We start from the raw sequence: 27,002 nt of genomic DNA, 5'->3' as shown, positions 1-27,002 counted from the left end.
TGTCATCACTCTATGCCGTTCTGGTGAAAAATGCTAAATCTAATCACAGGGAACATCAAACAAACCTAACTGAAGGATATTCCACATAGTAACTGGCTTATATGATTCAAATATTAGAGTCAAGAAAGACAGAAAGGTTGAGGAGATTAAAGATATGACAACAAAATGCACTGTGTGATCCTGGACTGGATCCTGGAGAGGGGAAAACAGTTATAAAATACAATACTGGGACAACTAGTCCCTGTTATTCAAGTGTTGAATATGGACTATAGGTTACACAATGTAATGGATGAATGTTAAAATTTCCTGCTTCTGATAATAGTACTATGATCACATAAGAGAATCTCCTTAGGAAATAACACTGTGTTTACAGGTGTCCAACTTATTTTCCAACGATTTAAAAAGAATGATGTGCATATATACCTGAATGTGTGCGACTGTGTGTGTGTGTGTGTGTGTGTGTGTGTGTGTGTGTGTTTGGGGTGTGGGAAAGACTGATAAATCAAATAAGGCAAAAATATAAACAACTGGCAAATTAATCTGGATAAAAGACATGCAAGTATTCCTTGCAATTATTCTGTTTGGAATTGTATCAAAGTAAAATTACTGGGGAAAAAACATGAAATCTATTAAAATTCCAGGAGAAACATTTGTTGACCTGTGAAAAACCACAGTCCAAGGACAAAGAAAATACAGTTAGCTAGAGGGGAGGCAGTCTGTGATATAAGAGCAGTTCATAAAAAAGGCATGTAGCTTCCTTCTGTAGAGAAGGCTATGGCAAGCAATTCAGCAGTTTCTGATCACAACTATATAAAGGAATAAGCAAATAAAAAATTCAAAAGTAAAGAAAATGCTTCTACTCCTGAAGCTAGTATTACACTATGTGTTAACAGGTATTTAGGGGCGCCTGGGTGGCTCAGTCGGTTAAGCGGCCGACTTCAGCTCAGGTCATGATCTCGCAGTCCGTGAGTTCGAGCCCCGCATCGGGCTCTGTGCTGACAGCTAGGAGCCTGGAGCCAGTTTCAGATTCTGTGTCCCCCTCTCTCTGACCCTCCCCCGTTCACTCTCTGCCTCTGTCTCAAAAATAAATAAACGTTAAAAAAAAAAATTTAAACAGGTATTTAAATAAAAACTTAAAGAAAGAGAAAAGGAAAGAAAAAAAGGAAAGAAAATGCCTCTAAATGTGATAGAATTCAGATGATGACTACTCAAAATAATATGCAACTCAGAGTCTAAAATATCAGATACAAGAGAAAAAAAAGAGCCAAATGACTGCTTGAAAAACCTGGAATTTGGGGGCAGCTGGCTGGCTCAGTCAACAGAATATACAACTCTTGACCTTGGGGTTATAATTATGTTCAAGCCCCACTTTGGGTGGAGAGATTACTTCAAAATAAAATCTTTAAAAAGAAAAAAAAACCTGGAATTTTGCAAAAGGATTCTGTGTTTATAACATGAAAAAATGATGTTCACCCATGCTTTGAAGTATATGAAAAATTGCAGAGAAAATTTGGATACTCTGATGGCCATATCACTTTCTCATTGTAAAACATGCCATTATATGGCAACTTCAATGTTGCCATTAAACTTCAATGTATACTAGGAATAAGAGAGCATTCTTGTGATATGTCTGCATGGAAGCAAATGACTGATATTTCTCATCATGAAAAAGAAAAGTATTTTCTAGTATTACTATATATATGTCCTCGTCTGTAGAAACCAGCAGATACTCTTAGGGAAGGCTGAAAAGTCAGAAACTGTGATCACTGAAGGCTATTTTATCATAAGCTCCTCAGAAAGAAACGCTTCTAAATTATCCCTTTCATGGAATAAATAAAAACACAAACAACAAACAAAACAATATAAGCAAAGGGAAGCATCCTACCAAATCTACTTTGAGAAAAATTCTGAAAAATAAAAACATGGCTTGGGATTAGGCAGAGAGTATGGACATCAAAAAGAAGAGTAGCAAACTGTCTTTCAGTAAGAAAAAACCATCCCTGCTTAGGCTGAGTATCTGGGAACTTACACTAGATTTAAACTGAAATTATGATGTTTACTAAAACAATCAGTTTTTCCTACTCTTAGTTTTCTTTAAAAAAAAAAGTTATGCCATGTGATGCATTTGAGTAATGGATATAAGTTTCACATTTATTTGGCTTATTACGGAAAGGAAATGACTTTTCCTTATGAATAAAATTACAACTGAATGAAGGGAAAGGTTGCAGTGAATGAAATGGTTTCATTATTTGGAATTCAATTTGATAATTTTTGGTCCACAAAGACTTTCTGTGGTACATATGACTTGACTGCACTGAGAGAGACAGGAATTTTCTTTCACTACTTCAATTCTAGCAGCACTAATCTTTGTGGAGCTACAACACTTTATGACTTGGCTGCTTCTTTACCCAGCTGTAAATGTTAACTTACATGGACTTACTATTTAAATAAACGGTAATGAATTTCAGCAATAATTTAAGAACTCAAATTCAGGGGCACCTGGGTGGCTCAACTGGTTAAGCATCCGACTTTGGCTCAGGTGATGATCTTGTGGTTTGTGAGTTCGGGCCCGCATAGGGCTCTCTGCTGTCAGCATAGAGCCTACTTTGGATCCTCTGTCCCCCTCTTTCTCTGCCCCTCCCCCACTCACGCTCTCACTCTCAAAAATAAACATTTTAAAAAATTAAAATAAAATAACTCAAATTTAGCAACTTTTTCTGAGAGAGCTTAAAACATTCTGGGTAGCTACACACAGTTGATGATTTGCTCTTCAACCAATTATATGATCTTGGGCAAGTAGTTTAATGCCCCTTAACTACTAGCAACTAAGTGCAGGAGTTAAACTAGATCACTATTTCTCAAATGTGTATCATTCGTATACCACCTTTAAGTTACCTACACCACATCTGAGAACCCTATGAAACACCTAATTAACATAATTAAATAATATTTTTACATTATTTTAGCCTCATCCTAAGCAAAAGTAGTCACAAAATTACAAGTTTGATGAGACCATCATCTTTCCAATAGACATTAAAATAATATGCAACAATTACAATAAAAAACTTAACCCAATGTACCACCTATAATCATCTACCACACTGCAATATAGGACTTTATGATTATACCTAACACACAACGATAACTAAAACTTACAGCCAGTCTCATTACTGACACTTCACTGTCTACCTGATTGTCTTCCTGGCCTCTTATGTCACAAATGGTGTATTGCTATTAACAGAGCACTTAACTAATCCCTCTTCAAATTATATACAGCAGTGGAAATGCATTTTGTTTTAGTTTCTGTAAATCTTATAGGGAGGCAGATCTCAACAAAGAAATAAATAATTTCCTAAGGGAGGTGAATTTCTACCTGAATTCTCAATTGCTTTATGCCGCTTATTTGGAAGGGCCACAGATACATCCTCATAATCAGGGTCGGTTTCTTTGATTGTCCGCTTGATTCCAGACATCATGACATTCGTTCTTCACTGTGAAGTAATAATAAATAAACAAGTAACACTGTTTGACGCTAGTACTTATAAATATATGTATACGCATATATAAAGGGAATATTACATAATTCTGATAACTCATAAGTCTCTGTAAACACGTACATATCCCTGTTAAAGCCAAAAGCATTAACTACCTTCAAAGGTTCACTTTAAGGAAAAAAGTCATCATCATCTGTTAGAAAGTGTAGGTTTGCCTTTCAAGAGAAAATCCTTTAACAAGGCAGCACACTACTCAGGCTTTTCAAAAGGGGCCAGTCTTTCAATGGAGGGCACTCATAATGAAAGGAAAGAAACCAGACTCTGATGACAACATGGTTAAAGCCCAAATAGCATCTTGGAATTCACAATGCATCCACCATATTACAAAATGAGAGGCACCTGGGTGGCTCAGTCAGTTAAGCATCTGACCTCGGCTCAGGTCATGATCTCACAGTTTGTGGGTTTGAGCCCCTCGCCGGGCTCTGTGCTGACAGCTCAAAGCCTGGAGTCTGCTTCACAGTCTCTGTCTCCGGCTCTTTCTGCCCCTCCCCCGCTCACACTGTGTGTGTGTGTGTGTGTGTGTGTGTGTGTGTGTGTGTGTGTGTGTGTGTGTGTGTGTGTGTGTGTGTGTGTGTGTGTGTGTGTGTGTGTGTGTGTGTGTGTGTGTGTGTGTCTCAAAAAATAATAAAATAAAAAATTTCTTAAACTTAAAAAAATGAGCAATATATATAGTTAAGCTCTCAATAAATAATTTATCATACAAATCCTCTTTCTGCTACTTAAACGTGCCTGCTACATAACAGGTACTCAATAATATTGATCATTTATCATTATTCATAATAAACACAGACTTATATTAAGACAGCAAGTTTGCAATCTGGTAAACAAGTCCTATGTACACAGGTCTTTGAGTAAAACAATCCCATAAATCTTCCAGGTCTGCACTGTCCCAATACATTAGCAACTACCCATATGTTGCTATTTGGTGTTAAGTAAACTTTTAAAAATTAAAAAAATAAAGTTAGGGGTGCCTCAGTGGCTCAGTCAGTTAAGTGTCCAACTCTTGATCTCGGCTCAGGTCATGATCTCATAGTTTGTGGGTTCAAGCCCCACATAGGGCTCTGTGTTGAGGGTGCAGAGCCTGCCTGGGATTCTGTTTCTCATTCTCTCTGCCCCTTTCCCTCTTGTTCTCTCTCACTCTCTCTTTGCCCACCCTCCCCCCACCTCCCCACCCCCACTCAGTCCCTCCCTCCCTCTCAAGATAATAAACATAAAAAAATAAAGTTAATTCAAAATTCAGTTCCTTTCTTCACATTTCAATTTTTCAATTTCAGAACTAGCCACATTTCAAGTGCTCAATAGCCGTCAGTAGTTTAGAGCTACAATATTGGACAGTGCAAATACAGAACATTTATATCACTGCAAAAAGTTCTACTGGACCCTGTTCCCCTTCTAAACTGTGTTTCATTGAGCATTTATTAATATTTCATGAGTTGATTTAGGAAATGCTGTCCACATCAGCACTGTCCAAAAGATATATAATGTGAGCCATGTATGGAATTTAAAATTCTCTGGCAGTCACTTTAAAAAAAGGAAAAAGAGGGGCACCTGGGTGGCTCAGTTGGTTAAGCGTCAACCAAGTCTCTTGGTTTCGGCTCAGGTCATGATCTCATGGTTTGTGAGTTCAAGCCCCACATCGGGCTCTGTGCTGCAGGCGAGGAGTCTGCTTGGGATTCTCTCTCCTCTCTCTGCCCCTCCCCTGCTCACTCACTCTCTCAAAATAAATAAACTTAAAAAAAATTTTTTTTTTTTTTTTAATGAAAAAGAGGGGAGCCTAGCTGGCTCAGTCAGTAAAGCATGCAACTCTTGATTCCGGGGTCGTGAGTTTGAGCCCCACATTGGGCTCAAAGAGATTACTTAAAAAAAAAGGGGGGGGAAAGAAATGGGTGAAATTAATTCTAATAATATTTTTGCTTAACCAATGTACCCAAGTTTTACATTCTTATCTTTGTGCTAAGTCTTTAAAATCCAGTGTGTATTTTACACTTCTAGCACATCTCAGTTTGGACTAGCCACACTTCAAAGGCTTAGTACCACCTGTGCCTAGTGACTCCCTTACTGGGCAGCAAGGGCCTACTGATACAGTATACAGATAAAAAAAAAACAGGTCTAGGGTGGTTACATGAGTTGCCATGTCATAGAGCACAATCCATGACACAGAAAAGAAAGAGCTCCCTGATTTCCAGACCTGTGTTCTACTGCTAATGGTTATTTACCTAACCAAAAGAAAAATACACAATATGTATTTATTGAGGCAATAAAAAGAGTGTGTTTTTTGTTTTTTGTTTATTTTACACAGAGAGTGTGAGCAGGGGAAAGGGGTAAAGGGAGAGAGAATTCCAAGCAGGCTCCACACTCAGCACAGAGCCTGACGTGGGACTCGATCCCACAGCGCTGGGATCACAATCTGAGCCAAAATCAAGAGTTGGATGCTCAACTGACTGAGCCATCCAGGTGCCTTGAGGTAATAAAAAGTTTCAAAGTAAAATTAATAAAAATAAAATATTAACCCAAAAATTTTGACTCAGTTAAAATAGAAATAACAATTTAAAAGTTTCTTGGCTTAGGGGTGCCTGGCTGGCTCAGTCAGTGGAGCATTTAACTCTTAATCTCAGGGTTGTGGGTTTGAGTTCCACATTGGGTGTAAAGATTACTTAAAAATATTTTCCTAAAAAAAAAAAAAAAAAGTTTCTTAGCTTAGTCCAGTTCTTTCATCCATCCCAGAGACAGGCTTACTTGAATCAGATGGGAGAGAGACCCATTATGTAATGATATATATTTAAAACCTAGATCTAAGAGATCATTTTTCCTGTAATTGCTACCTTGCGTAATATCACTAAGCTTAAAAATATTCAAAAATCTTTAGCATTTATAAATATCCTGAATCAAGCCATTTAATGTTTGTTCACTATCATTACATAACTGCTTTAATTTAGGCTATAAATGAATCTTTACTTTTACAGAGGCCCTGAATCCAACTATTATTTTCTGTTTTTAAAGCTTATAGGGGCACATGGTGGTTCAGTTGGTTTAAGCCTCTGACTTCAGTTCAGGTCATGATCTCACAGTTCGTGAGCCCCACATTAGGCTCTCTGCTGACAGCTCAGGGCCTGGAGCCTGCTTTGGATTCTGGGTCTCCCTCTATCTCTGCCCCTCCCCTGCTTGCACTCTGTCGCTATCTCAAAACACAAATAAATATTAACAAAATTAAAAAAAAAAAGTTTATAAAAAGTGACACATAATGGGGCACCTGGCTGGCTCAGATGGCAAAGCATGCGACTCTTGATTTCGGGGTTGTGAGTTCAAGTCCCACTTTGGGTGTAGAACTTACTAAGAAAAAATAAAACAAAATAATAATAATAAAACATTCCTTTGAAAAGTAAGAAGAAGGTCGCATCTGGTCTGCAACTAGTTTTAGACAACTTGAAAAAAATCTTGGGTCACTACATGAAGAATGCATTCTAGGGGCACCTGGGTGGCTCAGTCAGTTGAGGAGCCGACGTCGGCTCAGGTCACGATCTCGAGGTTCTTGAGTTCGGGCCTCAGTCAGGCTCTATGCTGATAGCTCAGAGCCTGGAGCCTGCTTCAGATTCTGTGTCTCCCTCCCTTTCTCTCCCTCCCTTGCTCATGCTCTCTCTCTCTCTCTCTCTCTAAAACGAATAAAAACATTAAAAAAATTGTTTTAGGGGTGCCTGGGTGGGGCTCAGTCGGTTAAGCGTCCGACTTCAGCTGAGGTCATGATCTCGCAGTTCGTGAGTTCAAGCCCCATGTCCAGCTCTATGCTGACAGCTCGGAGCCTGGAGCCTGCTTCAGATTCTGTGTCTTCCCCACCCTCTCTGCCCTTCCTCTGCCTGTGCACACACACACACACTCTCTCTCTCTCTCTCTCTCTCTCTCTTAAAAATAAACATTAAAAAAAATTTTAATAATAAAAGAATACATTCTAAAAAAAAAAGAATACATTCCTAAAAATCAATAAACCTCATTCTTTCTTCTTTAATGCAGACGGGAAAAAACACACCTCCTATTCTCCAATAAACCTAGAAGCACAGACAGACACATCCCAGCAGATCTCCAAATCTGTTTCTGCACCACACCATTTCCTTGGTGACCACCTGTCTCCTACAGCTTGCCAGAGCCTTATGGGATTATTCTGTAAAGATGAGTGAGTCCAGCATCATCTTCACTCATCCATTCTATGGACTTCATAATCTGAATATTCTCCTCCTACTTCCCAAGAGTAATAGTGGCTCCTCCCCAGAAAGGCTGGGATCCTTGAAGAAAACAATATTTTATTTCACCTTCACTTAAGCGATAAAGCAAAACTCTTTCACTTTTGCTCTAAAACTGGGGAAACAGAAGGGAAAAAAGAGAAGAATTTGTAGAGAGGTTGGGGTGGGTAAGGAAGAAACCCCCAATGAGTTAACCTGTGCTGCCAAGGTTATTCATATTTCATGCACCCCATGTAAGAAAGCTTTCCCTGTCATATTTGGGCATAAATTTGGGCCTCCAATAAACATGTTTAGGAAGATTTAGGTCCACACTGGGCACTTTTTAATAATTCAGGTCTGCTTCTGTCTAGCAAGAACAATACTAAAGTATACACATGCCACATTCAAGTATACACTAGCTAAGCTAGGCACAAGTGCTGAGGCATGCTCTCACCATGATGTAATAATACATGAATGGAATGTGTAACAAATGACCCATGGTCATATTAAGTTTTGGATTCTTGTCTGACTTTGAGATTTATGAAAAGAAAATTATGAACAGTTGCTAGATATTATCAGATTCAACTTAGAAACAAAATGTCCTACTAATTTTCTCTGGTTTTGAATCAGATGAAACTAAAAGAATAAGGAGATGGTAAATGTGAACTGGTAAAAAAAAAAAAATCTGTTACTGTTTATAATTTGACTTTGAGAAAAGATTTTCTCCATACCATGGGACCAATGCCAAACACAGAAACATAGAGAAACATACATAATGCTGATTCCTCTAATTTAGAATTTTTATCTCACTGAAACAGACTCATTATAAAAAGTGAACGTCTTTCCAGCGGGGAGGACCTCTCCATAAGAACATACTCCTCACAAAGGACCTCCTCTACTCATCACTCCTGGAAGAGAGGAGGAAGCACAAGAAACGCCTGGTTCAGAGCCCCAACTCCTATGTCATGGATGTGAAGTGCCAAGCATGCTACAAAATCACCATCCTCTTAGCCATGCACAAACGGTAGGTTTTGTGTGTTGGCTGCTCCACTGTCCTTTGCAAGCCTACAGGAGGAAGAGCAAGGTTACAGGAAGTTGCTCCTTCAGATGGAAGCAGCACTAAAAGCAGCCTGAACCAAGATGAGTGGAACACAATCCCAATAATCACGTTTTGTTTTGTTTTGTTCTTAAGTAGGCTCTACACCCAGTGCAAAGCCCAATGCAGAGCTTGAACTCCCAACCGTGAGATCATGACCTGAGCTGAGATCAAGAGTCAGAAATCTAGGGGTGCCTGGGTGGCTCAGTCAGTTAAGCATCCACCTGTTGATTTCAGCTCAGGTCATCATCTTGAGGTTTGTGAGTTTGAGTCCCACGTCGGGCTCTGCACTGACAGTGCAGCTGCTGCTTGGGATTCTCTCTCTGCCCTTCCCATGTGTGTTCTCTCTCTCTCTCTTTCCCTCTCTCTCTCAAAATAAATAAACCTTAAAAAAAGGTTCACAAAAAAGAAAAAAAAAAAAGAGTCAGACACTTAACCCACTGAGCCACCCAGGTACCTCAGCAATAAACACATTTTGGATTAAAAAGAAAAAGGTAAACATTGTTGGGGCACCTGGCTGGCTCAGTTGGTAGAACATGTGACTCATGATCCTGGGGTTGAGTTCAAGCCCCACATTGAGGGTAAAGCTTACATTTAAAAAAAAAAAAAAAAGTGGGGATCTAGGTGGCTCAATCGGTTAAGCACCCAACTCTTGATTTCAGCTCAAGTCATGATCTCAGGGTTCATGAGATCAAGCCCCATGTCAGGGTCTACACTGACAGCACAGAGACTACTTGAGATTCTCTCTCTCCCTCTCTCTTTACCCCTCCCCCACTTCTACACACACACTCTTTCAAAATAAACTTAAAAATATATATACATATACACACACACACACACACACACACACACACACACAAGTAAATGTTGTCAATTTAAACTTAAAAAAATATATACATATTTTCCCCTACATACAATGTAAGAAAGCAAAACTACCCTATCATACCTGTTCAAATAACAAGTCTGAGTTCTTGAAAAAAGTTAAAGACCAAAAGCAAAACTAAACCTGGTAATGTTCTATCTTTAAATATGAAAGAAAAAATAATTTTAAAATGAAACTGTATAATTAAAAATACAATTATGTAATACAGTCACCAGAAATTCTTAGTAAAAGATCTTAGTTCTTATGTCAGAGTATACCCAGTCCTACAATCCTGTCTTGCAAATAATTTTACAAGATGTGGCCAATTCTGGGGAAAGGAGTAAAATCTTATAAATAAGGTCCTTGAAAAATTTGCAATGTACTTTGTGAGGTATCTTCTCAATATAAAATTCTATGATCCTCATGCATTTGAATCTCATCAGAACCCTGAATTTTGTGCTCACTCAAGGCCAACTTTTCGCATCTGATTTAAAAGGGGAGCCAGGGAGGAGCAGTACAATCATTTTCTACCTGATTCCATACAGACAGATGTTTCTAAGATGTTAATAATGACTTTATCATTTTTTGGCCCTATCCTTTCTAAATTCTTCATTTCAAACAAAATGTTTTCCCCTTTGTAAACAAGACAACCAATGTTTCTTTATTAAATATCTGAAAGAGAGAATCTACAATCCATTCTTCTCTATTAGCCAAAGAAACATTTGAAAATGTCTGTAAAAAACAAAACGGGGAAAAAAAATTGGAGGGGCACCTGGCTGGCTCAATCAATACAGCATGCAACTTTTTTTTTTTAATGTTTATTTATTTTTGACAGAGACAGACAGAGACAGAGAATAAGCGGGGGAAGGGCAGAGAGAGAGGGAGACACAGAATCTGAAGCAGGCCCGAGGCTCTAAGCTGCCAGCACAGAGCCCGACACGGGGCTCAAACTCACAGACCGCGAGATCATGACCTGAGCCGAAGTCGGACGCTTAACTGACTGAGCCACCCAGGTGGCCCAATACAGCATGCAACTCTTAATCTTGGGGCTGTGATTTCAAGCCCCATGTTGGGCATATAGATTACTTAAAAAAAAAAAAAAAAAAGGAGAATGGATAAACAAATTGTGTATACCCAATGAACTCCTGATCTAAGCAAGAACAGAAATGAATCTCAAAATCATCTTGGCAAGTAAAAGAAGCCAGACACAAGAGTACATATGTGAATGATTCCACTTATACGAAGTTCTAGAACAAACTAATCTATGGTGAAAGAAAAAAGAGTAGCTGTTCAGGTGCTGGTGGTGGGGACTGACTGGGTGGAGTAATAAAGGAACTTCCTGGTGTAAGAGAAAATTTTTTATCTTAATAAGAGTATGGGTTGCATGGGCATAAGCAATGTGAAAATTCACCCAACTGTACACTTAAAATCTGTGCATTTCACTGTATATAAATTACAGCTCAATTTACAAAAGGGCTATAAAAATATTTATCTAATCATGTCATCCCCTGCTCAAAACCTTCCAGTGGCTTCCCACAATACTTAGCATAAAATCACACTCCTTACCATGACCTACAAGATCTTACATGAATTGGGCCCTACCTCCCTCACCATCCTTCACCAGTAGCATCAAGACACACTGGTTTTCTTTCTGTTCCTCAAATACACCTCAATCTTTTCTTAGGGTTTTTGGTTTTGGTTTTGTTTGTTTTTTTAATTTTTTCACGTTTAAAGAGAGAGAGAGACAGAAAGACAGAGAGAGACAGAGAGAGAGACAGAGCATGAGGGGGGAGGGGCAGAGAGAGGGGGAGACACAGAATCTGAAGCAGGCTCCAGGCTCCACAGTGTCAGCACAGAGCCCAACACGGGGCTCGAACTCACCAATCATGAAATCATGACCTGAGCCTAAGTGGGACGCTTAACCAACTGAGCCACCCAGGCTTCTTTTTAAGTAAGCTCTACACCCAACATGGGGCTTGAACTCACAACCCTGAAATAATCATATGCTCTACTGACTGAGCCAGCCAGGTGCCCCTCCTTAGGGTTTTTGGACTTCAGGCTCCCTCTACCTGGAATGCTCTTTCCCCAGGTTAGCTTCACTAGATCTCAGGCTCAAATGCCCACCTTATCAAAGGTCTTCCTTAATCATACTATTCAACACAGCTTTCCCCATGTTCTCCTTCCAAAGTTCCTGGAAGCTCACAATAAATTATTTGCTAAATAAATAAAGGTATAACTTAAATATATGCCAAAATATGAATACCCAAGGGAACATACCTACCAGCCTTCAGTAACTTTTATTACTCTTGCCTAATACTTACAAATCTATTTGATAATGCTACATTTCCAAAGGTATTATAGCTAAGTTTTAAAAATAAAGGGATGTGCAAATTTATTATACACAAGCACATCCAGATGAAGAGATAGCTGGCATGGCATGGTTAATAACAAATAGGATCATTTAAGGCAAAAAAACATTTAATATAGTAAAGATTATGTTACTACTAAAGGACACAATCACAAAAATGTCATAAACTAGACATCAAACATCAAAACATACAAAATAAACCTGAAGTACAAGGACAATTTAAGAAAAATCACAATCATTACAAAATAATCAGAACATATGTCTCTCAGAAATTTAAAAGATCAAGAAAACAACAGATAAAAATACAGAGTATACAGATAATGCAATTTACAAGCCAGATTTAACAGCTACATACAGTTCTGAACACAACAGAGAATACTGTTTAAAATATCTATAAAAATTCATTGAAATTGAATCATAAGATAGAACATAAAGAAAGTCACAATTATTACAAAACATGGAAATGTTATGGGGCACCTGGGTGGCTCAGTCGGTTGAGTGTCCGACTTCAGCTCAGGTCATGATCTCGCAGTTCATGAGTTCAAGCCCCACATCGGGCTCTGTGCTGACAGCTCAGAGCCTGGAGCCTGCTTCAGATTCTGTGTCTCCCTCTCCCTCTGCCCCTTCCCCGCTCATGCTCTGTCTCTCAAAAATGAATAAATGTTAAAAACGTGGAAATGTTACAGCCATATTCTCTGATCCTAACAAAATTAAATAGGAAATCATTAACAAGAACTCACTATGATATGGAGAACAAGATACTCTTCTAAGTTTGTTTATTTTTTGAGAGAAAGAGAGAGAGCGAGAATGAGTGAGCACACAATCAGGAGAGGGACAGAGAGAGGGAAAGAGAGAATCCTAAGTGGGCTCCGCGCTGCCAGCACAGAGCCCAGTGTGGGGCATGCACTCACGAATCATGAGATCATGACTTGATCCGAACCCAAGAGTTGGATGCTTAACCAACTGAGCCACCCAGGTGCCCCAACAAGATACTCTTCTAAATAACTCATGGCTCAAAGAGAAAATTAAAATAAGAGTATTTTAAAATTAGCAACAAAGAGAACATAATACTTCTAAACCTAAGAAGATGTGGTCAAAGGCATCAGCAGCAAAAAATGACAGACCAGTTTTCATTTGTGAACACAGACACAAATCCAATCCAGCAGGGTATTTAAAAAATAGAAAAATATGGGGCGCCTGGGTGGTGCAGTCGGTTAAGCGTCCGACTTCAGCCAGGTCACGATCTCGCGGTCCGTGAGTTCGAGCCCTGCGTCAGGCTCTGGGCTGATGGCTCAGAGCCTGGAGCCTGCTTCCGATTCTGTGTCTCCCTCTCTCTCTGCCCCTCCCCCGTTCATGCTCTGTCTCTCTCCCAAAAATAAATAAACGTTGAAAAAAAATAAATAAATAAAAATAAAAAATAAAAAATAGAAAAATAACTAGACTTATTTTTTTTTTAATTTTTTTTTAGTGTTTATTTACTTTCGAGATAGGGAAGAGCATGAGCAGGGGAGGGGCAGAGAGAGAGACAGAGAATCCACAGCAGGCTCCAGGCTCTGAGCTGTCAACACAGGGCCCGACGTGGGGCTCGACATGGGGCTCGAACTCACCAACCGTGAGATCATGACCTGAGCCAAAGCCGGATGCTCAACTGACTGAGCCACCCAGGCGCCCCGACTTATTTTTTTTTTTTTTTTTAACGTTTGAGAGAGTGCTCGTGCACACCCACATGAGCCAAGGGTTGGGGCAGAGAGAGGGAGAGAGACAATCCCAAACAGGTTCCACGCTATCAGTGTAGAGCCCAAGGCAGGATCTCATGAACCTGTGAGATCATGACCTGAGCCAAAATCAAAAGTGAGACACTTAGCTGAGCTACCCAGGCACGCCTAGAAGCTTTCATTACCAGCAATAAACAAAGTATTTAGGAGATTCAGAAGCAAGGTGATTTGCAATGCACATGTCTAATGTTGAACCTTTAGGAATATATTAATGCCACTAACTTTCAGTAATCCAAATATATATGATCCATTTCATAAATTATATATTGGGAATTAAATATAGCAGCTCTTAGGAGCACCTGGGTGGCTCAGTCAGTTGAACACCCAACTCCTGACTTTGGCTCAGGTCATGATCCCAGGGTTGTGGGATAGGGCACCTCATCAGGCTCTGCACTGAGCATGGAGCCTGCTTAAGATTCCAAAATTTTAAGGGCGCCTGGGTGGCGCAGTCGGTTAAGCGTCCGACTTCAGCCAGGTCACGATCTCGCGGTCCGAGAGTTCGAGCCCCGCGTCAGGCTCTGGGCTGATGGCTCAGAGCCTGGAGCCTGTTTCCGATTCTGTGTCTCCCTCTCTCTCTGCCCCTCCCCCGTTCATGCTCTGTCTCTCTCTGTCCCCAAAATAAATAAACATTAAAAAAAAAAAAAATTAAAAAAAAAAAAAAAGATTCCAAAATTTTAAAAAAAAGGCTATATTGAGAAAAATCATTTGCATAAAGAAGTCTTATCAAAAAAATCAAAGGGGCATCTGGCTGGCTCAGTTAGAAGAGCATGCAACTCGTATCTTGGGGTCATGAGTTCGATCCCCATGTTGGGTGCTAAAAAAATAAACTTAAAAATCAAAATATATTTCAATGTCAACTTAAATTTTTTCTTCTGAAGATTAGTCATAGAACTGCCATCTCTCACTGACAAAGGTAACTGAAAATATACACAAATAATTTTCTCCCCAAAATCATGCTTTTTTTTTTTTTTCACAATACAAGCAATCTGAAGTAGCTTATACGAAAGACTCAGATCAAGGGAAATCTAAAAGGGAGAAGATTCGGTTCTGATTTTAAGTTGGTACTGACAAAAATTCTGTATCCTAATTGTTCTAAGATCTTTTACACAAGACCATTTGAATACACTCTCATTTCTTGGTCAACATAATTACTGTTTCTTCAACTCATCTGGTATGGGGGCAGGGGGAAGGTCTTTTAAGTAAAAACGATCACAATTTTACACTGGACCAGAATGGTGGGGAGCTGATGGGAGGTCAGTTCATCACATCATACTGACATGGGCTATTCCCAGTATAAGGGTCACCTGGCTGGCTCAGTGAGTTAAGCATCTGACTCTTGATCTCAGTTCAGGTCTTGATTTCAGGATCATGAGTTCAAGCGCTGTGTTGGGCTCTCACACTCGGCACAAAGCCTATTTAAAAAAAAAAGAAAAAGAAAAAGAAAAAAGTCCCTGGAACATGATCTTGTGCCCAGGGATATCTCCCAGTATGACATGTAAAGAGCTGAGCAAAATGGAAAAGCTAGATAGCTGAGCTCAAAAAAAATTATATTATTTAAGTATTATATATTTCCAGGTCAAAAACACATACTTTCCATTAATAAATGAAATTGCTAAAGACCATATAAGTTGCTATAAAGGTCAGCCCCAGGATTCATGCAGGCCAATACTTGGTCTCCAACGTGCAAAGCAACGTGAAAGAAAATCTAGAATAAAACAACTATTCTAAAGTATCCATGCCACTGCTTCTATCCATTAGTGCAACAACTGGAGAGCTGGCCTTAGGAAGCTTTACCCTTCCTTTACTCCAGGACTTCAACATACACTTTCTCTGGACAGAGTGACCTACATGAGCTGTTTAAAGGTTTTGAGATACTTAAAGCAAATTCTTAAGTTGACAGAAGGGAGACACCATATAGGGGTACCTGGTTGGCCCAGTTGGAGAAGCATGTAACTCGTGATCTCAGAGTCATGGGTTCGAGTACACAGTTGGTTGGAGACTGCTTGAATACATAAACTTAAAAAAAAAAAAAAAGAGAGAGAAAGAAACAAGGGAGGGTACATAACCTTCCAATGACTTCCCTGGTGTCACTTTCAGACAAAGATCACTGGAATAGTCTGAAATGATAGCTGATTTCATATGAGAATCCTGTTTCAATTTTGAAGCCCTAAAAGTTTTTTTTCCAAAAGAAGCAAAAGGAAACAAAGCTGGTCTACAATTCCAGGTTGAAAAAGGAAGGGACTGGACCAGATCAAGATTGTGTCAAACTCTTGGACACAGTCACTGAGTATACATAAACTGAGCCAAATCTTGCACACTTCACTAAGTAGGGATTTTTCACTGGAGTTTTCAAATGGACAACGACAACACATTCTATGGGGATAAGTCTCATGCTTTTCCATGTGAAGCTGAGATTCTTAAAAGGAAACAAGCAACTTAAAAAGGGGACATTTTTTAGAAACTGGTTTTTTTCTTTAAATCAACACTCTCTAGTCTAAAAAACTATCTATTTATAAAAATCTACCTACTGATAAAAATTTTCTGGAACCAGATATAATGATGGCTGCACAACTTTGTGAATCTACTAAAAGAAAAAACACAGAGTTTTACACTGTAAACAGTGAATTTTACAGTATGTGAATTAGATCTCAAAAGTCATTATAAAAAATAACAATGATGGGGCGCCTGGGTGGCTCAGTCGGTTGGGTATCCGACTTCAGCTCAGGTCATGATCTCACAGTCCATGAGTTCGAGCCCCGCATCGGGCTCTGTGCTGACAGCTCAGAGCCTGGAGCCTGCTTCAGATTCTGTGTCTTCCTCTCTCTCTGTCCCTCCCCTGCTCATACTCTGTCTCTCTCTGTCTCAAAAATAAATAAAAACATTAAAAAAAAAAATAACAATGATGGCGTACCTCACTGGCTCAGTTAGTGGAGCATACAATTCTTGATATTGGAATTGTAGGTTCAAGCCCCACAATGGGTGTAGAAATTACTTAAAAAAAATAAAATCTTGGGGCACCTGGGTGGCTCAGTCAGTTAAGCATCCGGCTTCGGCTCAGGTCATGATCTCACGGTTTGTGAGTTTGAGCCCTGTGTGTATGACAGCTTGGAGCCTGGAGCCTGCTTCGGATTCTGTGTCTCATTCTCTCTCTGCCCCGCCCCCACTTGTGCTCTAGTCTCTGTCTCTCAAAAAATAAATAAATGTAAAAAAAAAAAAAAATTAAAAATTAAATCTTAAAAAAGACAAACCCAGGGGCGCCTGGGTGGCTCAGTTGGTTAAGCGGCCGACTTCGGCTCAGGTCATGATCTCGCGGTCCGTGAGTTCAAGCCCCGCGTCAGGCTCTGTGCTGACAGCTGAGAGCCTGGAGCCTGTTTCAGATTCTGTGTCTCCCTCTCTCTGACCCTCCCCTGTTCATGCTCTGCCTCTCCCTGTCTCAAAAATAAATAAAACGTTAAAAAAAAAAAAAGACAAACCCAATATATATTAACCTTAAACAAAAATCTATTTACAGATTATCCTTCCCCAAGTACATGAGTGCATGCTATATGTGCATTTACAAAGGGGCAGAGCCATCAGTTGGGTAATCAACATTAGGAAGACTAATGCTTACATCATGCATTAGGAAGCTCCCCTGCTCACACACACACTCTCCCTGTCTCTCAAAATAAACAAACATTTAAAAAAGAAAGTTTGTGGGATGATACATGTGTACGATCTTGATTGTGGTGATGGTTTCACAGGTGTATAAATAAGTTGAACCTTCCCAAATTACACATTTTGTGCAGTCTGTAGATGCCAATTGTACCTCAATGACACTTTAAAAACATACAACTTTCGAATACAGTCTGCCAGAAACACACATAAAGTATAAACAATGAGATCCCTCATTCACTGTGGGTGGAAATGTAAAATGGTGCAGCTGCTGTGGAAAAGTTTGGCAGTTCCTGAAGAAGTTAAACAGAACTGGGGTGTCTGGCAGGCTCACCTGGAAGGCCATGCAACTCTTGATTTCAGGTCATGAGTTTGAGCCCCACATCGGGTGTAAAGATAACTCAAAACAAAAACAATAAAACCTAAACTTAAAAAAAAAAAAAAAGTGGGGTGCCTTGGTGGCTCAGTCAGTCAGATGTCCACTCTTGATTTCAGCTCAGGTCATCTCATGGTTCATGAGTTCCAGCCCCACATGGGGCTCCATGCCCTGCTTGGGATTCTCCCTGCTCCTTCTGCACTCTCTCTCTAAAAATAAATAAACTTAAAAAAAAAATGTTTTTTTAAGTTAAACAGATTTACTATATGACCTAGCAACTCCATTCTTAGGTATATATCCAAGAGAACTGGAAACACATGTTCACACAAAAAGTTACACCTAAATGTTCGTAATAGCATTATTCACAATAGCGAAAAAGTATAAACAACCCAATATCCATGGATTGATGCCTGGACAAACATAATGGGGTATATTCAGACAGGAGAGTATTACTAAGCAAAATAATGAGGTACTGACACATGCTATATCACAGACAGACTGAATGTATCATGTTAAGTGAAAGAAGCCAGATACTAAAGGCAATGTGTTATATGATTCTATTTATATGAAATGTACAGAAACAGGCAAATCCATAGACTCAGTGTGGTTGCCAGGGGATGAGGGGAGAGGGAACAAGGACTGACTGCTAATAGGTACGGGGTTTCTTTCTGGGGTGATGGAAATACTTTGGAATTAGATGGTAGTAATGGTTGCACAACCTTGTAAATATACTAAAAACCATTAAATTATACACTTTAAAATGGTGAATTTTACATTAAGTGAATATGTCAATTTAAAAAAATATATGTACCCTCAAACTAATTTTTTTTTTAATTTTTTTTTAACGTTTATTTATTTTTGAGACAGAGACAGAGCATGACGGTGGAGGGGTAGAGAGGGAGACACAGAATCGGAAGCAGGCTCCAGGCTCTGAGCCATCAGCCCAGAGCCCGATGCGGGGCACGAACCCGCGGACCGCGAGATCGTGACCTGAGCTGAAGTCGGACGCTTAACCGACTGAGCCACCCAGGCGCCCCTCAAACTAAGTTTTTATAAACAAAATAGAGAACAATCACCAACATATTCATTAACTCAATGACTAAAAACATACAAATCAAGAGTAACTCCCCTTGGCATTCTCCTCACCCTCAGCCTTTATTACCAACACATAACACATCTCCCCCATCCCCATGCACCCCCACAGTTCGTTCTTCAGATAAACAGAATAAACAATCCTTGGCTGGAGAACTAGTTCTACCTCTCTTTGTCTGCAGTCATCAAAGTTCGCATGCCTGAACATCTCACAATTACCTTTCAATGGATTCATATTCACCTCTACCTTCTTTCTTGCTTACTGAAAGCTATTCGACTTTCAAGAAATCCAATTAAATTCCAACTCATCCATGAAATGCACTCCAGCCTTCAGAAACTTTTTTTTCCTAACTCCCACAAAACAGATGTTACAGGCACAATTTGCTTCATAAGCCTTGTTTTCTGAGGGAAAAATGTACCCACCACTTGGTAGCAGTGTGGAAAACAGGATAAAAGGGGGCGAGGATTAAAGGTAGGGAGATGGGGGTGAATTTAAGGATTGGCAGTGAAAATTCAAATAAAAATCTCTGGTTAAATAAGAAGAGAATCCTCTTTCTGAGAAATCTATCCTAAGAAACTGCTCTCAATTTACTCTCATATGTGAGCTGCACTTACAGATCTATAGTTTAAGTGTTAGTTCTCCTCTTCCTGTATATTTTATAATAAAAAATTGGTAGTAGTCGATGGCAAATTATAGTGCATCCAATGAATGAATACGAAGGGTTTTTAATATGGAGGGATATGATCTTATATGTAAAAACCCTAAATATTCCACCAAAAAAAAACTGTAATAAATTAATTCAGCAAAACATCAGGATACTAAGTCAACACACAAAAATCAGCTGCATTTCTATACTCACTAAAAAATCTGCAAAGTAAATTACAAAAACAATTCCATTTATAACAGCATCAAAATGAATAAAATACAGTTGACCCTTGAACAATGCAGGCATTGGGGGCACCAACCCCCACACAGTCAAATCCATGTATAACTTTTGACTCCTCCAAAACTTAACTACTAACAGCCAACTGTTGACCAGAAGCCTTACCGATAAATTAACAATTAACTAATATTTTGTATAAGTATTATATGCTGTATTCTCACAATAAAATAAACTAGAGAAAAAACTAAGAAAATCATGAAGGGAAAACACATTTACAGTACTATACTGTATGCAAAGAAGTCCACATATAAGTGGATCTGCACAATTCAAACCCATGTTGTTCAAGGGCCAACTGTACTTAGGAATTAACCAAGGAAGTCAAAGAGTAATACAATGAAAACTACAAAACACTGCTGAAAGAAATTAAATACAACACAACTGAATGGAAACATATCTCATGTTTACGGATTGAAAAATACTGTTTAAAACTCAGTACTACCCAAAGCCATCTACAGATTCAATGCAATCCCTATCACAATCCCAATGACATTTTCCGCAGAAATAGAAAAACCCATCCTGAAATTCATATGGAATTTCAAGGGACCCTGACCAAAACAATCTTGAACAAAACTGAAGAAGTCACTCCTGATTTCAAAACTTACTAGAAGCTACAGTAATCAAAACAGTTTGGTACTGCCATAAACAGAAATAAACAGACCAATGGAGAAGAGAGCCCAGAAACAAAGCCTTGCATATATGGTCAAATGATTTTTGACAAGCGTACCAAGACCATTCTATGGAGAAAGAATAGTCTTTTCCACAAATGGTGCTGGGAAAACTGAATATCTACACGTGAAAGAAAGAAGTCAGACCCTTAACAACACATACAAAAATTAACTCAGAATGGATCAAAGGTTTAAATATAAGACTTAAAACAACAGAACTGTTAAAAGCTTCACAACATTGGATTGCCAAAGATTTCTTAGATATGACACCAAAAGCACAGGTTTAAAAAAAAAAAAAAATAGACAAACTGGGCTTCATGAAAATTTAAAAATTTTGTGCATCAAAAGACACTATCAACAGAGTAAAAAGACAATTCACAGAAAGCTAAAATATTTGCAAATCATACATTCAATAAGGGATCAATATCCAGAATATATAGAGAGAACTAGTAAAACTCAAAGCAACAAAAACTTGACTTAAAATAGACAAGATTTGAATAAACATTTCTCCAAAGGTATACAAATGCCCAATAAGCACATGAAAAGATGCTCAACATCACTAATATTAGGGAAAAAAGTACAAATCCTCAGTGAGATTATTACCTCACACCCATTAGGATGGCTATCAAAAACAAACAAACAAACAAACAAACAAAAAACCCCCAGAAAACAAGTGTCAGCAAGAATGTGAAGAAACTGGAACCCTTGTACAATGTTGGTGGGAATATATGAATATACGTGCAAGCCACTATGGAAAAGTGTGGCAGTTCGACAAAAAACTAACAATAGCATTACTGTATGATCCAACAATTCCACCCCTGGATATATACAAACCAAAAGAACTAAAAGCAGGACCTTGAAGAGGTATCTGTATACCCATGTTCTTAGCAGCATTATTTATAAGAGCCAAAAGATGGAAGCAACCCAAGTGTTCATCGACAGATGAATGGGGAAATAAAATGGGATATATACATACACTGGAATATTATTCAGCCTTAAAAAAGGAAAGTTATTTACTAAAAGAAAAACACTGATTCAAAGGGAAACATGTGCCCCTATGTTTATAGAAGAATTATTTATAATAGCCAAGATATGGAAGCAGCCCATGTCCACTGATGAATGAAGAAAATGTGATACATATAAACGCAATGGAATATTATTCAGCCATAAAAAAGAATAAAATCTTTCCATTTGCAAGGACATGGATGGACCTGGAAGTTATTATGCTAAGTGAAATAAGCCAAAGAAAGGCAAATACCCTATGATTTCACTCATGTGAAACTGTTAAGAAACAAATGAGCAAAGGGGAAGAGAGGAAGAGAGAGACAAACCAAGAAACAGACCCTTAACTATACAGAACAAACTGATGGTTACCAGAGGGGAGGAGGTGAGGGGATGAGTGAAGTAGGTGATAGGGATTAAGGAGTCACTAGTCCTGATGAGCACAGTGACGTATGGAATTGTTGAATCACTATATCCTACACCTAAAACTAATATAACACTGTATGTCAACTGGAATAAAAATTAGTTAAAATAGGGGAACCTGAGTGGCCTCAGTCAGTTAAGTGGCCAGCTCTTGATCTCAGGGGTCCTGAGTTCAGCCCCATATTGGGCTCCAATGCTGGGCATGGAGGCTACTTAAAAAAATAAAAATGATTTAATTAATTAAAATATGTAATTTTTTTTTTAAGGAAGGAAATTCTGACATATGCTACAACATGGATGAATCTTGAGGGCATTACGCTAAGTGAAATAAACCCATCAGAAAAAGACAAATACTGTATGATTCTACTTACATGAGGTACTTAATGTAGTCAAAATCAATCACAGAGACAGAAAGAATGGCGGCTGCTATAGGGACTAGAAGAAAGGAGGAATGGGGAGTTATTGTTTAATGGGTATAGATTTTCAGTTTTACAAGATGAAAAGAGTGATGGAGATGGATGGTGGTGATAGTTGCACACTGTTACAAATGGATTTAATACCACTGAACTGCACACTAAAAAATGGTTAAGGTAGTAAATTTTAGGCTATGTGTATTTTACAATTGAAAAAAAAAAAGCATATATAGAAGTTAACCATGTATTAACTTGGGATCAGACATGTCTCTCCTGATGGAGCATATATAATAAACTCATTTATTCCCAGAAAGGAAAAATACTTAAGGGGGAAATTCTGCAAGCTTTACGTAAAACTACATGTTTTCAATATCTAAAAGAACTCTTGACAATCAATTCCCAAAAGTGATAAACACAAAAAGATACACACAGGACAGAAACAGAAATTCACCAATGACCAATATATGTGAAAAAATTTTCAAACACACTAGTAAGCAAGGAATGAAATACTAAACAAGACACCATTTTTCACCTATCAAATTTAGTTGTGGAGCAGATGGAAATAAGGCATCTTGAAGAAGGCCCAGGTTTTTGTAATTCACACTCATTATCTTCACTTACTCAAGCCGCAATCAATTATTCCAATCTAGTTTCCACCTCCTACTTCTAGAACACTGGATAATAATACCAATGACAAAGGGGGGGTATGGGTGGCTCAGTCGGCTGAACATATCTGACTTCAGCTCAGGTCATGATCTTGCGGTTTGTCAGTTCCAGCCCCACACCGGGCTCGCTGCTGTCAGTGCAGAGCCAGCTTGGGATCCTGTCCCCCTCTCTTTGACCGTCCCCCGCTTGCAGTATGTATGCTCTCTCTCTCAAAAACAAATAAACGTTTAAAAAATAATAATAATACCAATGACCAGGGGTGCCTGGCTGGTTCAGTCAGTGAAGCATGAGACTCTTGATCTCTGGGTTGTGAGTCAAGCCCCATGCTGAGTGTGGAGATTACTTAAAAATTAAAAAAAAAAAAAAAAAAGTAATACCAGTGACCAAACCAGCAACTTCCAAAACCAATTAAACATCTCAGAAGCAAGGATGGACCAATTCTCTGTCTTCTGTGAACTTATTTTTCTTGGTTTCCATCACACCAGTCTTTTGCTCCCCTACCTACCTCCCCCCCCACCACCACCTACCTCACTGGCTATTTCTTCTGTCCTGTGTTCAATCTTCTTCCTCTACTACATCTTGAAGTATTGGGGGGACCAAGTGCCAATTTTCACTTCTCTATCTATACTTTTTACCTTGGTGATCTCATACAGTCTATACCTTTCGATATCATCTATGTACTGAGTACTCCAAATTTTTATCTAACAGCTCTTGGCTCTCTCTTCCATGAGATCAAAACCTGTTCACCCAATTGCTTCCTCAACTACCAACTTCACAACTGATATGCATCTCACATTTAATACACCCAAAATAGATCTCATGATTTTTCCCACCTCAAACTTCTGTTCCATTCTTCTCCCTCTCAGTAAATACCACCATTTATCATAGTTGCTCAAAACAAATACCAAAAAGCAAAGAATTCTCAGGGAATGCAGCTGGCTCAGTGAGTAGTTGGTAGAGCATGCGACTCGATCTCTCAGGGTCATGAGTTCAAGCCCCACGTAGGGCACAGAGTTTACTTAATTAAAAAAATAGATATATATATATATATTTTAAAAAGCAAAGAATTCTCCCATTCCCTCATCAATCCACTTCCAAGTCTTGTTCATTCTACCTCCAAAATATTTTCAAATCTTTCTACTCTTCATCCCTGCCATGGACCTAGTCCAAGGTACTGCAAACAGCATCCTAACTGATCTCCCAGCTCCCCACTCTTGCCCTCTTCCTCCACATAGCAGTCATATTATGCTACCTGCCTTCTTAAAACCTTCAAAGGATTCCTATGAAAACTAAATTCCTAATCAGGGCATTATCTGCTCCTATCTTTGAAAGAATATACACAACCAAAAATATACAATAGCATCTCTAGGCAGTAAAACTATGAATACTCTTCCTCATTTCGCTTGTATTTTTAAACTTTTCTATGATGAATACTTGCTTATTAAGAGGAAATGATATTGTTGAATACTGTGTATTACATCGCATTTTTACACCTTAAGTTAAAAAGAAAATGGAAAATTGTAGGTAAACTCTAACTGTAACTGTTATAAGCTTAGATGAAAATACTAGCAAACACACACTGTAAGAATGATGTGTCAGGGCTATGGGATTATCGGTGATATTTTCCTCCTCTACTTTCTATTTTATAACATAATTACACTCACAACAGAAAAAAAGATTATGAGATAAACCTCATTCATTGTCTTCTGCAATCTGGCCACAACCCACCGAACCAGTCTTTCTTCCAAGTACTCACTTTCCCAAGCTTTCCACTCTAACCTCGCACTGTCTCACACATCTGGTGCTTTAACTCGGGCATATCCCTGGAAGATCCTCCAACCTTTTTAAATCCCACTCCTGCTTCACAAGGGAGGGGGGCGGTAAGGATGGCGACAGGTTGGAGGTAGATTTCACCGTTCTTGTGGGTAGATCCACAACTTGCTGGTACCGGAGCCAAATCTCATTTCCGATCCCATCACAGGCCACCAAGCTTAACATCCTGAAAGCTCCGGCCACTGGGGCTCAAGGGACCCCCATCCCCGCAGAGAGCACTGTGCCCCTTAGAAAAGGACCCCCCACACAGCCAAATTCCAGGTTGCCGCTTCGAAGACTCCTCCGACAGACACACTCACCGCGGAACCAGCCTGCCCCTCCGGTCCTCTTCTATCCGCAGTCACTCGCCCCCCCCCCTCCGCTCCGCCCGGGACCGCGCGGCCAGCCGGGTGGGGGAGGGGAGCGCACGTGCCCGCGCCGCCCCCGCCCAGACAATGCCCGGGAGAGCGGAGCGCGCGCCCGGCCGGCCGGAACCCGCTCCCGCCAACACTCACCCTTGCCGGGTCTCCCGCCGAAGCGCTGGGCCCGCTGGGCGCCGCAAGAGGACACGAGGAAGGTGCGAAAGCGGGCGAAGCTCCGCGGAGCCACCCCGCCACGAGGCCCCAGCGACCCCAGAGCCCGCGGAAGCACAAGGCTCGGCGGAGCCCGCCCGTCCCTCCCTTTCGGCCCCGCACGTCAGCAGCAGGGGCGGGGCGGGACGCGCGCGGCGGCGGCGCGCGCGCGCGCGCGGCCCCCGGGGCGGAACTTGCAGAGATGTGGGCGGGGCCAGGACTCCAGCTGGTGCTGGGGCCGAGGCTGGCGGGGCTGGAGCTGTGGTTGGCGGTGGCCCAGACTCTGATCCCGGCCGGTGCTGCCGCACTGCCTGGGGAGTATGGATGTTGGTTCTGGCAAAGGCACCATCATCATTTATCATTTTCCTCCCTAGAAGATGGCAAGTTCCAGCCTCAAGTTTGACAGAATATTCCTTCTGCCGGCATATGTGAAGCTTCTACAGTAGTAACAGTAGCTATGATTTGTGTATGTGTATCATCTTGTACCAAGCTTTGTGCTAGGTGCTAGGGATACAAATAACAATAGTTATTACTAACCTATGATACAGATGCAGAAATTGGGGCTCCAAAAGGTTGGGATTTAACTAGTTTACACAACTAGTGAGTGACAATCCATCAAGTACAGTTTACCTGCTAAATATCTTTTGAGCCCACCCTTTTCTTTCTCCCTGTACCGCCCTACCCCAGACCCCATCATCTCCTGCCCAAGACTGCTGTAGCCACCCAACCGGTGTCCAGGGATCTGTTTCTGTTCCCCTTCAATCTGTTCAAGTCACTATGTAAAGATTTACCACTGGAGCTGAGTGATAAGTTTAGAGAGAGTTTCCTATATAATTTTTTATACTTTACATATGTTATCAATTTTTAATGTTTAATAAAAATGTTTTAGGGGCGCCTGGGTGGCGCAGTTGGTTAAGCGTCCGACTTCAGCCAGGTCACAATCTCGCGTTCCGTGAGTTCGAGCCCCGCGTCGGGCTCTGGGCTGATGGCTCAGAGCCTGGAGCCTGTTTCCGATTCTGTGTCTCCCTCTCTCTCTGCCCCTCGCCCGTTCATGCTCTGTCTCTCTCTGTCCCAAAAATAAATAAACGTTGAAAAAAAAAATTAAAAAAAAAATGTTTTAAAGAGTTCACTCCTTTATCTCCAATAGCAAGCCCAGTGCATTGCATGTGGCATGCACTAAAAAAGTATTTGTTGAATGAATGAGTTAATAGGACCAGGAACTGACTCCAAAACTCTGTATGATAAGGAAATTGAGGGATTTATAACATGTCACCCCTGGCCCCCTGAACTTAAAGTCTATCAGGGGTAAAGACAGATTGACAATATTTGTTCAGCAAATTTTTTATTGCGTTTCTGTTCGGGCACCGTCTGCCAAGCACTATGTTAGGTACTGAGGATCAGAAAGGAACAAAACCGTTCCTGCCCTTGTGAAATTTACAGACAATCTGATCTGAAAGGCCAGGAAAGGCTTCTCTTATCCTGAAGCTAAGACCCAAAGAGAGAATAGGAACTGGGGAGGT

The 27,002-nt window shown here is 40.0% G+C and overlaps 1 protein-coding gene across 3 annotated transcripts in view; it reads right to left on the bottom strand.

The window, feature by feature from the left end:
* Positions 1 to 25,550, bottom strand: part of YEATS2 (YEATS domain containing 2) — a 113,541-nt gene extending 87,991 nt beyond the window's left edge. For all 3 annotated transcript variants that reach the window (XM_047099033.1, XM_047099034.1, XM_047099035.1), the window contains exons 1-2: positions 25,426 to 25,550; positions 3,374 to 3,491 (exon numbers count right to left, since the gene is read on the bottom strand). In XM_047099033.1, the coding sequence (XP_046954989.1) occupies positions 3,374 to 3,476 (103 nt within the window). In that variant the 5' untranslated portion in view covers positions 3,477 to 3,491; positions 25,426 to 25,550. The remainder of the gene's footprint in view (positions 1 to 3,373; positions 3,492 to 25,425) is intronic.
* Positions 25,551 to 27,002: the final 1,452 nt, after the last annotated feature.

Source organism: Lynx rufus, unplaced genomic scaffold (genome assembly GCF_022079265.1).
Source record: "Lynx rufus isolate CCGP_SWC_20201006 ecotype Redwood Valley unplaced genomic scaffold, mLynRuf1.p SCAF_5, whole genome shotgun sequence".
Classification (NCBI taxonomy): domain Eukaryota; kingdom Metazoa; phylum Chordata; class Mammalia; order Carnivora; family Felidae; genus Lynx; species Lynx rufus.
This window is presented reverse-complemented; position numbering and strand designations above follow the sequence as displayed.